Source organism: Gossypium hirsutum, chromosome A05 (genome assembly GCF_007990345.1).
Source record: "Gossypium hirsutum isolate 1008001.06 chromosome A05, Gossypium_hirsutum_v2.1, whole genome shotgun sequence".
NCBI lineage: Eukaryota > Viridiplantae > Streptophyta > Magnoliopsida > Malvales > Malvaceae > Gossypium > Gossypium hirsutum.
Genome location: NC_053428.1, coordinates 4,289,965 through 4,303,671, shown reverse-complemented (window position 1 = coordinate 4,303,671; position 13,707 = coordinate 4,289,965). Strand labels below are relative to the sequence as shown.

Genomic DNA, 13,707 nt, shown 5'->3' with positions numbered 1-13,707 from the left:
TCAAGTGTACACATGGCTATGTTAGGCTATAATGTTGTAAATTTAATAAAATGGTTAATGTTTATGCATATAAGAGTTGTTAATGGCATACGATCCTTATGTTGACCATGTTGTGTGTGTAAATGGTTGAACCGAGATCTTAAGACCAATAATTTTGTATAAGTTGTATGCTTGGGATGTTTGAATAGGTACCAATTGGACATTGTTGGAATTCAGTGGTCACGTTATGATAACGTACCCCAATGTTGTGATGAGGAGCAACTTAGAAATCACATTGTGACGACGTGTGCTTAAGGTCATGACAAAACCTACTAAATATGTTACGTCGTGACGAGGAACTCTCGATGTCATGGCACTAGCGTCAACCCGGTGCTTTGAAAACTTTACAATTTGATCCCAAGTTGACCTTAGCTTAGCTTTGGAGCATTCGTAAACTTGTATAAAACCCAAAAACGACTTTATATCGTATTGTATGATTATATTGGTTGAAATTAATCATTAATAGTATAAATCGAACATACCAATTAAAAGCTCTCTTCCTATTCTATTCTACAATTGATTTTTTTTTTATAAAATAACTTTGAACGTTAAATCTTTGCGAACCAAAATCTAAATAACTTTCTTTTTCGATTTTTAACACTAACCACCAAATCAACTTGGATCTAAAGTATGTTATTCTACTCGTATATGGATAGTACTCCGCCTTATTGATCGTCAAATCGTAGCTTAGAACTCACTAGTAAAACTATCGAAAATTTAAAAACTTAACAAATTAGTTACTTAAATTAAAACTATTAAATACTTTAATGGCCTAAATGAAAAATTTCAAATAATCTAATGATTATTTTATAATTTTTTGAAGTTGAGTGAACACGCAATAAAAGATAATAGTTTAGTGAGGTTGAATGTAAGTGATCTCATTTTTAATGCACAATCCTTCATGTTAAGGCCATGTTTGGCACAGATTACCATGCTATTATTTATTCTCCTTTTATTTTTCTTTTAAAATTTACCTCATTTCAATAAATAAAAAATAAAATGACTCATTCTTTTTATTAAAAGAGCAGCATTTAAAAAGTAAAAACCAAACATTGAGTTTTATGGTAACAAACATTGAATTTATGTATCAGTTTAACTTTTCATATTATTGGATGATGTATAAGCTTTGAATATATTTCTTTTGCGTTTTTTTAATATGAAATTTATGAAAAAATTTAATTATTGGTTAGATTAAAATTTAAAAAAAAATTCAAATATAATCCTATGAAATATTTAAGTACATACAAAATAATCCCACTTTTCTTTTTATTGTCGAAGATTTTATTTAAAAAAATGGCACGCAACATTCCAAATAAAAATTAAAATAAGGAATTTTTTACGACTTATACCAAAGTTTGTTAATTTGTTTATCTAAGAAACTTAAATTATGATATAATAATGTGTACAAGCACTTATCTAGGATTTACTGGGGAGGAGTTGTTGCAATGTTAGCCCCACCAACTTTTAATATACTAGTGTTGCGTAATTAAAAACAGAAATTAAGATTCCAAAAAGGTATTAAGAGGATTGGTTATTGGTTATTACCAGTGTTAAAACTTATAAGTAAGAAAGTAGAATGGGAGCAAAAAAGGAAAAAAAGAAAAAAGTGATAATACGCTATTATATTGTTTTTGTGAATTTAAAATTTAATTGCTGTATTTTTATTTTTAAGAATTCGATCTTTTTATTTTTTTAAAAATTTAAAATTTAAAAGAAGAAAATATATAACTTGCTTAGACTTTGATGAATAGCTCTGTTTTATCTCCACTCTATGAATGATGTTCCACTGCTTTGAAGTGTAGCAATTTTAGTTTGGTCTCTTTTTTAAGTATATATAATTGCTGTGGCTCAAGTTATTCTAAATTATAAGCTGAATTTTTTAGTCGATTTATGTTGAATTTAGGTTCTTTTGATTTTGGGCTAATTGAGTCAATAAATTTTAAAATATATGGGTCATTTCGAATTTGAATAATTTTAAATTCGAGTTAAAGGTCATTTTGGGTTTGAATTATGTTGAGTTAGTATCGTTTCAAGCTTGTGCTACTTTGAATTTAAATCATTTGAGTAGTTCCTGCAAGTCAAATGATGGATTTAGATCTTTTGGGGTTATTTTGAATTTCTATAATTTAAATGACACTCAAGTTGATTTTTATCAAAATCGAGTCATTTTGGGTTCAAAAGTCTTTTAGGTTTACAAGTCAAATGTGATATAAATTTTAGGTTTTTACGATTTTGGACAAATCGAGTTGGTTGAGTCGAGTTAATACGAATTATAAATTTTTTGAATTATTTTGAATTTGAATAATTTTGATTTTGAGTTATTTCAAACTCTTGTTATTTTGAATTGATAAATTAAATTTTAAATCTCAAATTTAAATCTTTTCGAGTTAATTTAGATTTGTATCATTGTTGAGTTTTTATAATTAGAGATTGGATTATAAACAGATAAATGCAATTGTGAAAGTATTTCAATATATACGTCCTCTATTTTCAAAATTTTGAATTTTTTATTATAATATTTATATACAATTTTTAATTTATAAATTTCAATGTTATTTTTAAACTCAAATCAACATTGTATTTACAACTGACTATAATTTATTTATAACTGTATTTTTTGTCTAAATTAACTTTTATTAATAAAAATGATTATCGCTGCTTTAATTGTTCTTATCTGCTCAATTTTAAATAATAGAAATAGTGGTATTTAAATGGTTAATCAAATTGAATTAGTATTAATTAAATTAATCAAACTATTTAATATTTTAACCGTTAACTGAATTAATTATTTTTTTAAATTAACCGAAACGAAATATTCCCGTTTATTCGATCGGTTAACTAAATTAACTGGAATTTATATGTTTTTATTTTTTTGATTAAAACAAGTATAAAACATATAAACAAACAAATTGATAATATACATTTGACCGAATTATCCAAATTAACCGAATCAACTAAATTATAAGTCTTGAAACACTACATAAGTTCAATTAAGTCGGTAAATTACTTGATTTTGAACTGAATTAACTGAACTTCTAAAAAATCATTAATCAACCCACGACCGAATTAGATCAGTTAACCGAATTAGATCAATTCAATCGAATAATTCGATTTTAACCGAATTTTGAACACCCCTAAATATAAAGACTAAAATACTTCATTTGTTTTGATAGGAACTAAATTACTTTCCTTCTATAGTTTATTAACGGAAATAGTTGACATCAACATCACTTGTCTCATTATTCACATTCTATAAATAGTAAATTGCTCAATTTATGTTGAGAGAGACTATATTATTTTGATGCTATAATACACTAAAGTCGTTGGTAATTCTTCCTATTGAAAATGAAAAGCAACAATTTTTATTTAAATATAAAATTTTAAAATTTTTATACCGAAATATGTTTTTTATCGACCTTGGCATCTATGTTAAGATCCTTTTGGCATTTAATTTCTCATGAATTTCAAGCTCTTTAAGATATAAAAAGTTTAAAAGTTTTATTGTCATGGGTGCCACTAATATTCTCACATGATTTAATTTCTGTAAATTATTTGAATTAATGTGTTTAGTTTAACTTTGACAAAGATGAATATTAAGATCAAACTAAATTCATTAATCCAATATTTATGGCAGAACACCCAAGTATTCAACGTAAATGAGTTAACCTTTGGCACCATAGGATGTTCGTTGTCAGCATGTCATTGACAACAAAGGATCCTAATACTAATATCGCACCATCAAATACCTACTACAATTTGTCTTAATTAGCCTATACATGTAAAAAAAGAAAAAACTAAAAAAACTAAAGCATCTAGTATACAATAGATAAATGTAAACAAGTGCTTACATTTGCAATATTTTAGATAATATTAAACATGATTAAGGTTTAATTGAAGATGTTAAGGGTTTAAGAGTTTTTATAATGTTGGAAGATTGGGTTATGATTTACTATCAATAATCTTGTATAAATTATTACTGACCTCAATATTTACAAATGTTTACAGATGCCGAGATGAGGTAAATTTCTTATCACTTGTTTGACATAATACCACTTTACTACTTCTATTTTATTGTTTCCTAAACTGTGAACATTGTAAGAAATTATATAAAAAATAACAAACATTTAGTTTAAGTCACATTCCATTTTGCATATAGCAAATCATAATATCGTTTTACATTTTATAGAAAACAAATTTTAACATTAGAAAAATTACTTACGTAACATTTGCAATACATCATACACTGTTATTGTTAGAATTAAGTGACCCGAATACTTATTTAAATAAAATATAGATAAAATAAAATAAAAGTAAAATCCATATATAACTATACTCCTTTTTATTTTCTTTTAGGATAAAATTTTTTAAACCTTATTAAATTTCACCTATTTTATATTGAATAGAATAAAGTGTTTCAATCTTACTACACTCCTATTAGAATATGGCTTTACAAGCCTATAAATAGACATAGTCTATTCCTCTTGTAATCATTCGAATTCGACATAGTGAATTTTCTTCTCCTTTGCCCATAATTTTTTCCCGGAAGGGTTTCCACATAAAATCTGTGTGTTCTTTATTTTTATTATTTTATTTTATTTTATTTTCATAGTTTCACCAACTAATAAGGTCTATACTGAATCAATTATTCACTCAAATTTGTATTCCCACTTAGAATGGCACAAATAAACATGCTCCACCAATTCTCTTCAACCATGTCGTATGAGTGTCTCAAATTCGTCAACAACATCACTCTGGGTCTTGCATGGACTAACCATGTTTCTTGGCCTACCTTAAACATGAGCTTGAGCAACTTTTATTGTTCCAGGTAGCATGCATAAAAACTAAGAAACTTGCATGTGTCGCGGTAAAAAAAAAAAAAACTCACATTTTCAACTTTTGTAAAAATAAAAAGGTAATCGTTCATTCCTTCAAATCATAAACTTTAAAACTTACTTGACCCATTGAGCATTAACTTTTAATGTTGTTAGGTCTAGAATTTTGTGCCAACCTTAACTCTCTCGAGTTAAATGTTGTTAGCAAGTATTACTTTTCACAAGTATTTAAGCATTGTTCAAACATAAGAATATCCTTTTGACTAATCTTACATACAATTTAGGATTTATGATAAACTTTATTTACGGCTAGCTAGAATAAATTTCCCTATAAAAAAATATAAACACTTGCAAAAGGCCACTCACAAAAAAACATATGAAATAGAACAATTATGATTAACTAAGATTGTAGCTTGAATAGGTTGGATGATGATAGTGATTGTCAAACATTTCAATCCACTGTTGAAAGTTTAGGGATGTAGGTTAAGATTAAGTATTGTTGGTTTAGAGTTAGTGTAGTTTTGAAAAAGGGTTTGAGTTATGAATGTATTTATAGATTAAAGTTAGTTTGTACAATATTTTATAAAAAGTCTTTGAAAAAAGATCTCGACACCTATAAGTTTAAAGTTAAAATAATATATCATCACGTTTTAATGATGTGAATAAAATTCCTCAAATATTAATAATTAATGTTAGAGTTAAAAAAAAAGTCCACATAGAAGTTAACATGTGTGAATTTTAAAGTCATTAAAAACATATATTTAAAAATAATTTTAAAACATATTTATATTGAAAAATAAAAAAAAACACAATAAACCCAAAACATTGAAATTGGAATATTCTTTTTTGTATTTATTCCACATTAGATGCCACATAATACAAAATTATCATATCTTAAAAATCCTATTATTAAAACAGAATCATGATTATTGAATATAAATGAAAAAATAAATATGAATAAAAATATCACATCAAAACATCTATCATATTTCTATTCAATATATTTAAAGTATATTTATATTTTTATGGAATTACAATTGATTTAATTTAATTCAACGGTTAATTTAAATAAATAATTCGAGTCAAACTGAATTAAGTTTATAGATTAGTTTAAGTAAATAATTCGAGTCAATCCGGATTAAATTTATAGATTAATTTAAATAAATAATTCGAGCCAAACCGTCAAGTTTATAGAATATAGATAATGAGATTTAAACCTTTAATTTCAAAATTCCAACTTGGTTATCTATTTGAAATGCTATTGGCTCCAATTCAAACGGGTAACTTTACGAAAATATCCACAACATCCCTCGCCATTTCCACTGACAACAGCATTCGTCCCCCCCCCCCCCCGAATAACTAGGGTTTCTTCAATCTTACCCTGCAATTTCACCATTTTCTAACTCCCTTCATTTTCCCTCCACAGTTCTTTCTCAGTCTCACCCCTCCAAAAATAATGGTGCAATTCGATTTGAATTCAAATTCCGCCACCACCATCCACCACTCTAAACCAGCGGACACCTTTCAGCTCATGCTATCAGAATCTATCCACCGGTTTTTCACCGAATACCGCAGCGGTTCAACCGATTTCTCCCATTTTACCTCCATTTTCTCTCGCTTGCTACAGAATCTACCCGATCCACCACTCGAATTCGTTTGGTTTTACTCCGCAGTAACGTTCCACTCCACTAATAAATTTAACTCCCCAAATCCAGTCTCCAGTTCCAAAGACCTTTTCCAGCTCCTGGTTTCCTGCTCCACTTCCTGCAACGCCGGTAAAAGAATATCCGTACTCGCTCCCGTAATCTACGACCTGTACCCTTTAGTTTTCGACCGAAAAGAGTTAAAAAGGGAAGTTGAGAGTTTGTTAGACGGGATTATGAGTTACATTAGCATATGTTGCGGTATGGAAGACGACGGAAACGACGACTTGAGTTCGCGTTTTGGTGATTTATTGCGCGTTTGGATGGTAGATAGAGTTGGGATGGAAGGTGAAAAAAGAGATGACTTGAAGGTGTTTTTCCCACTTGTTAGTGAAGAATCTCGAAGAGTGATCAGAGGAGGATGCAGGGTTCGGTATTTGGCTGGTGTTGTCATGTGTCAGGCTTTTCTGCTGAGATTGTGCTTGAAATTTGGATATGGGATTCCGAAATTGGAATTGGAAAACGATTTGCATGATTGCGCCGTTCAAATGATAACTGGGTTTCGGAGTTTTCACTTTCTGGGTATTTTCCCCTTCTCTCTAAACATTTTCTGTGGAAAAGTTTTATTTAAAAATTTGTATCGTTGAAGCTTTTCCTTCTTAATTGTTCTGAAATTGTTTAAACTTCATTTACTTCTATTAATGCTAAGTTTGATAGGGATGAATTGGCTTGTTTTTCTCGTATAATTTGTCGAGTCACCGATTTTGACTTTGATATCAACTTGTATCGTTATCGTGATATTACTTACTTTTTCTCTTTCCTTGTTTCTTTATAAAGTAAATAACAAAATCTCATTTAATTAAACCTTTGAGTAATTAAGCAGATAAATAACAGTGACCCAAACATGGTGGATATATGCTCTTCTAATTAGCATAACAGTTGGAAATAAAGGGTATTTCAAATTTCACATCACTTAAATAAGCTTTTTAACTTTTTTGTAAGCCATAATGAGTTATTTGCTTGTAAGAGCTAGTAATAAGTGAGGACTCACATGCACAAAAAGTTAGGCTCCAAAGCTAGTGTAGTTCAAATCAATCAATTTCCTCCTTGTTTGTCGAATTATCCTTAAAAGAACATTGCAATCTAGAATGGGTGTCAATCATTTTTTCCTGTTGTTTGTCGAATTATCCTTAAAGAACATTGTAATCAAGAATGGGTGTCATCCATTTTTTTCCTGTTCCATCGTGGACAAACATTTGATTGACATGTTTATATAAAGCCACTACTGGGAATCTGATTTCTTCTTCTGTTTGGCAAGGCTTTTATTCCTAGCTTAGTGCCAGCAATGGCATGGTATTCCTTTTTGTGATAAGTTTCCTTGTTTATCCTTCGGTTTGCCGATGCTAGTAGTTCTAATTCATTGTTGTTGTGTAACAGATATCTTTCTCAGGATGCTATTGGAACCGGTTTTACCTGTCACTTCTCCACTGGTCAGCTTCCCCCCACCCCCTCTTTTATTTATTTTTTATTTATTTACTTTTTAATGAATCCATGCTTACTATTCAAAATTTAGCTTCGGACAGAGCTGTGGTTACTCAACAAGGCAGCTTCTTGGTCTCAAATCATAGAAATAGGCAATAATGTCCTTTTTGAATGAAGATAAAATAGTAGAAGATTAAACTATAGAAACTCCACTGGCAAAATGTTGAAATAAAACTGGAAAGACCTATAGCTATTTGTCATCACTCGAGGAACAACTTCTTGTCAATATGATAAGTATTTGGTCTGCTTTTGTCACTAATTACCATTCAAAATTTAGCTTCAGACAGAGCTGTGGTTACTCAACAAGGCAGCTTCTTGGTCTCAAATCATGAAATAGGAAATATTCTCATTTTTGAATGAAGATAAAATAGTAGAAGATTAAACTATCGAAACTCCACTGGCAAAATGTTGAAATAAATCTGGAAAGATCTATAGCTATTTGTCATCACTCAAGGAACAACTTCTTGACAATATGATAGTTATTTGCGCTGCTTTTATCATTAATTACCATTGTGATCTTTACTTCTGGTTACTTTGCTAAATCCATGTTTTATACATGAGCTTCGATTTAATGGAACGAGATGCATATTTTATGTAAGAGGCTCAAGCCAAAAATATTTGCCTATTTTCATGACCACCGCCACTTGGTGACTGGCTGTGGATGCTGAGAACCAGCAAGGCATTGACTTTGGCAATGTGACCACCAGTAGACATGCTGGTAAGCACCAGTGATGAACTGATAATCATTTGTGGGCATTAAATATCTGTTGACATCATCACCCAGCATTATTTGTGCCTATGAGTGGTTCTTTAGAATAGCATTTTATTTAATACCGAAAATATATTGTTTTGAACATAATTTTCTTTAAAAAAGTTCCCTCAAGATTAGTTTTAATACCAAACAAAACCTTCCTAGCAACTTATCTTTCTCTGTGGCTTTAAATCCTTAGACATTTGAAATGTTCAAACTATCTATTTGCACCCTGAACTTTTCCGGTTACCTAGTATGCTTGAAGAATGTTTGATTGTGATAGCCCCTAATATACATTAGTAAATCTTCATTTTATTGTAGGGCCATGGAAATGAAGTTATTTTAAGAGAGACTTTGTATGATGCGGTTATAAAGATGGACCATGCATTCCTTGGTCCAGAGGGAGGAATTCTGCTACCTGGCAGACAAGTAAAAGATCTCGCATTGACATGGTCCTTTGTTGCTGACAATGCCATACGGTCAGTGAGGTATGATTATGAATGTGGAGATCGTGGCTCGATGCAATTGTTTTATATTAGAATATCCCATCCAGCAATTTTCACGAGCCATGATCTAATGCCACAGGGAGAATGGTAACCAGACCAAAGCTATCTCTTACATAAATGCTTTCTCCGAATCTTGGCTACTCTCTCAGTTGATCAAGTGGGTTACCAGTCAGACTGGGATGGTGGACAAAGCAACGAGCCCGAATGTTTCTACTCCTGTAGCTCTTATCAGTGAGTTGCTTGCTATCTCTATGCTCTTGTCATTTGTTCTCACTTGTCGGGACTTGAGCACTTGTTTCAATGGATGGTCCAGTTAAGAATGTCAACATGCTATGTGATGATATGAAGATATTTTGTTCTTACCATTGTCCAAAGTGGAGCATATGTAATCACTAGACCGGCAACCACTGCATTGGATGTGTCGCTCATGATTTGTAATTCTTCCCTCTTTCTGATACTATTTTTGGCTTTCTTTTCTTAAATGTCTGATTAAGTGGTCTCATTTTCAGAGTGGCTACTCATCGTTGAGGATCAAGGGGTGAGAATATTTGAATGTGACATCTCCAAGGTTTATGCCAAGGCTGTACTTTGCAAGTCAAGAGTTGAATATGAAATCCCAGTTGATAAGATAAGTGGCAAATATTCAGCTGAGAATCCTGCTTGCATGGTTCATGAGAGGAAAGAAGACAAAACAGCTGATAATGATCTAGAGATGATTGATTCAATGGATACGGTTCGCTTGTCTGCTCCTTGCTCGATGAAATCAACAGCAGCAGCTGATGGTGTAAGAAAACGCAAAGAAGGGAGCAACATCGAAGAGGAAATACCTGTTAAGTTTATCAAGTATCACTTACGTGAAAACTCGGTAACGGATAAGCTTTTGTCTTTGGCTAATGATGATGGTTTGAGTTGTGGGAATGACGTTAACAGTCCGATTTTGGATGAATATATGAGAGAGATGGAACAATAATTTTTTACTAGACCAGCAACTTCATCACAGTTTATGTTGACTGCTGTCTCATCAATTTCGACTGAAGGGTGGATGAGAACACTATGCAACTGCATTTGACTAATGCATAACATATTTTGAAGTAGGTAGCATGCAGATGGTCATAGAGAAGTGCCTTGTGGCCTGCCTTTCAATTTGCGGACATAGTTTACTATTTCAGCCTAATCACACACATGATGTTTGTGTTAGTTTTATGTATATTGGAAGGCTTTTGTGGCTGAAGAAGTAAGTATTTTACCATTGGATGATGGCTTCTCATTTCAGCATTGGCTCCCTAACTTATCACTTGAATTCTTCATATTATTGGCACTGTAGAAGAATTATCTGATTTCTTTGTAGTATGATCTATACATAGTAATCATGTAGTAATTGGATGATGGCTTCTCATTTCAGCATTGGCTCCCTAACTTATCACTTGAATTCTTCATATTATTGGCACTGTAGAAGAATTATCTGATTTCTTTGTAGTATGATCTATACATAGTAATCATGTAGTAATTAAAGTGAACAGCCAATATATATATAAATATATATATTTCCTCTTATATTAGTATTACACAATTAGATAAAGCATGGAGTGCAAGCTGTTGAGTTTTGAATTTTGAGTGCCGGGTTCGGCCACTGGAAACAGGACGCAAGTCCCTTGTTTTGGGGCTTTTGGGCTGGGCCTGCCAATAGCCTACTAATCTTGAGACTAATTGGTAATAGCCATGAACTGAAAAACCATATAGCTCGGTAAGACTAGGCATTTAGCTTATGACCTCTAAAACCAAATCTCACCGACGCTGAATTATTCATAAATTTGGTAGGGTAGGGCATGGGGGGCCATAAAAGAAGACTTATTTTAATTCATCACGTGTAATTCATTGTAGGTCCCAACCCAAAAACGTTCTCCATCCATGAAAATATATGTATTCTACAAAAACAAGGCCCAATTCCTTCTAATATTTTTGTGAAAATTATGAAATAAATTATTGAGAAAAATCGATCTATGCAGATTATTGTCTAGTGTAAAAACAGTACATGAAGGAAAAAAGGAAGAAGAAGTAAAAGCAGCACATGAAACATCTCACTCAATTTCATCGTGTTTCAATAGCGTGTAACGCAATACAAGGAAAAAAAAATCTATATGTCTTGAGAAGTTAACACGTGGCTTACCAACCCGTGATGCGATCTGTTCTTAACGGTGAGGGCTCTAGAACTTTAAACCATAAAAAGGAAAAGAAAAAAAAAGTAACAATTATCACCTAACTCTTTTTCATTAGGAAGGTGCTACGTAGTATGAAAACTCTTACACTTTTTTGTAAACTTTTGCTCCGGTCAACATCCTAATACTGCTTACAATGTCATTCCGCTTATCATTTGGCCGACAAAATCTCATGGCTAATTTGTTATTATTTACTTTTTGATAATTTTACCTAAGAGAGAAATATTACGTATTCAACTAACAAAATTTTATTACTTATATAAAGTTTTTAAATATTATCTTACTTAAAATTAACCCTGTCATTAAATTATTAATAAATTTATTTTTTATTACTAAACTTTAAAAGTTGTTAAATTATTTAAAAAATTTTATTTAAATCATTGAACTATTAAAATAAATGATGTATAGTCGTCATTGTTTGTATTTTTGCCCCAAACGAAAGTTTTATTTCCCTTTTTCATTTACAATTCATTTTTTTCTCCATGAAATGCCACTGAATGTCATGATTTTATGAACTAAAATTTAAATAGCATTCTTCTTCAATATTTGACATTAACTATCAGATTGATTTAGATCTAAGGTATATTCTTCTACTTAACGATAGGTACTAATCTACCATACTGATTGTTAAATCGTCATTTGGAGCTCATTAGTCGAACTTAAAAAAAAAACTTAACAATCTAACGGCTTAAATAAAAAAAATTTGAATAGTTTAATGACTATTTTGTAACTTTTTAAATTTAAATGATTGAAATATAAACTTACTAACAATTTAATATCTTTGGGTATAATTTACCATATTAATTACTATAAATAAATTAATAATTTCTTTCACTTTACATTTCAAAAACAAAGAAAGTAAAAGGGTAATTCATAGATTTTCATGACTTTCATCTCGTGTAAAAAGTAATCACATTTTGCAACAAAACAAATTAAAAGAAAAGAAAAACAACTTGCATATTTCATTTCGATTAAAATAATAAAAAAATGAATTTGGAAATTTTAATTAAACTTTTTAACACACTTAGATATGAATTTTAACTTTTAATTTTGTATTTAGATAATTATTTTGGTAAGTTATATTTAGATAAATTGTTAAATTTAAATTTATATCAATGTTAGGTAGAAAACAAATTAAATAAGAAATGAAAGATAAAAGGCATATCTAAATTCAGATTTTTAAAATTATTTAACTCCGTGTTCTTCCTAATATTTATTTTATATATAAAAAGAAATATCTAATAAGCTTCTAGATTTGATTGAGAAATTGAAGCATTTTGATGAAATTACTTAAACACCCTTGAAAAAACATTTGCTTTATTTTTTTAAAGCTTAATTAAAACTACAATACCCATGCCTTGAAGCAATACCAAATTGAAGAAACCACACAACAACGCATGAAATTGAAAGGCCACGAAAATTAGAAACCCAACAACATTAATCGTATCAAAGAAAAACACTACTGTCCAATATTTTGGAATAATTTTGAAATAAGATATAATTTGAGTATGTTTTGTAAAATTAAACAAACGAGGTTGTTGGGTTAAAAAGATAAAAAGGACATTAGAACTTACATGTATCTGCTTTGCCGTTTTTTTAGTCAAAGATTCGAGATTAAGTTCTATCATCAACCAACAATATTATGGCTGAAATATACCCTTCACCTAATTTGATTTTCTCATACAACCTGCAAATTTTATATATATTATGAGAAAGTTAACGTGTGGAATTTGTTTTTAAATTACGGATATATATTTTTTAAATATTATTCTGTTATAAAAATTAATTTGGGAAAAATGATGATTACTAAATATTTAGCATAATATCATCTTCTCCAAGTCAATTCTCTCGATTAAAGACGAAAACAAATAAAAAATCGATCAACTTGTGATTTATTAGTTGTTTTCCTAAAAAAGTCTCGCTCGTAAGATGATAAATGGTCACCATATTTAAAAAAATAGATCATTTCCTTCATTAATTTTTAGCTCTTATAAATTTAGCATGTGGACTGATTTTGAATCAATTCACATAAGATTGCTTAACAAGACACCAAATTTATTGTTCAATTCAAATGTACATGTTAAAAACCAACATAATTTACTTGATTTCTTCTCAACAAAACACTTTTATTACTAAAAAAAATACATCGTAAAAAAAGAGAATACACCTTTTAAACTC

General features: G+C 30.1%; 1 protein-coding gene across 1 annotated transcript; it reads left to right on the top strand.

Annotated features, from left to right (window-relative positions):
- The first annotated feature begins 6,110 nt into the window (after positions 1–6,110).
- LOC107958889 (uncharacterized) lies at positions 6,111–10,779 on the top strand. Its single transcript, XM_016894792.2, has 5 exons — positions 6,111–7,096; positions 7,952–8,004; positions 9,129–9,295; positions 9,393–9,544; positions 9,823–10,779. The coding sequence occupies exons 1-5, from the start codon at positions 6,328–6,330 to the stop codon at positions 10,281–10,283; spliced, it is 1,602 nt and encodes a 533-aa protein (XP_016750281.1). The 5' UTR covers positions 6,111–6,327; the 3' UTR covers positions 10,284–10,779.
- The last annotated feature ends 2,928 nt before the right edge of the window (positions 10,780–13,707 follow it).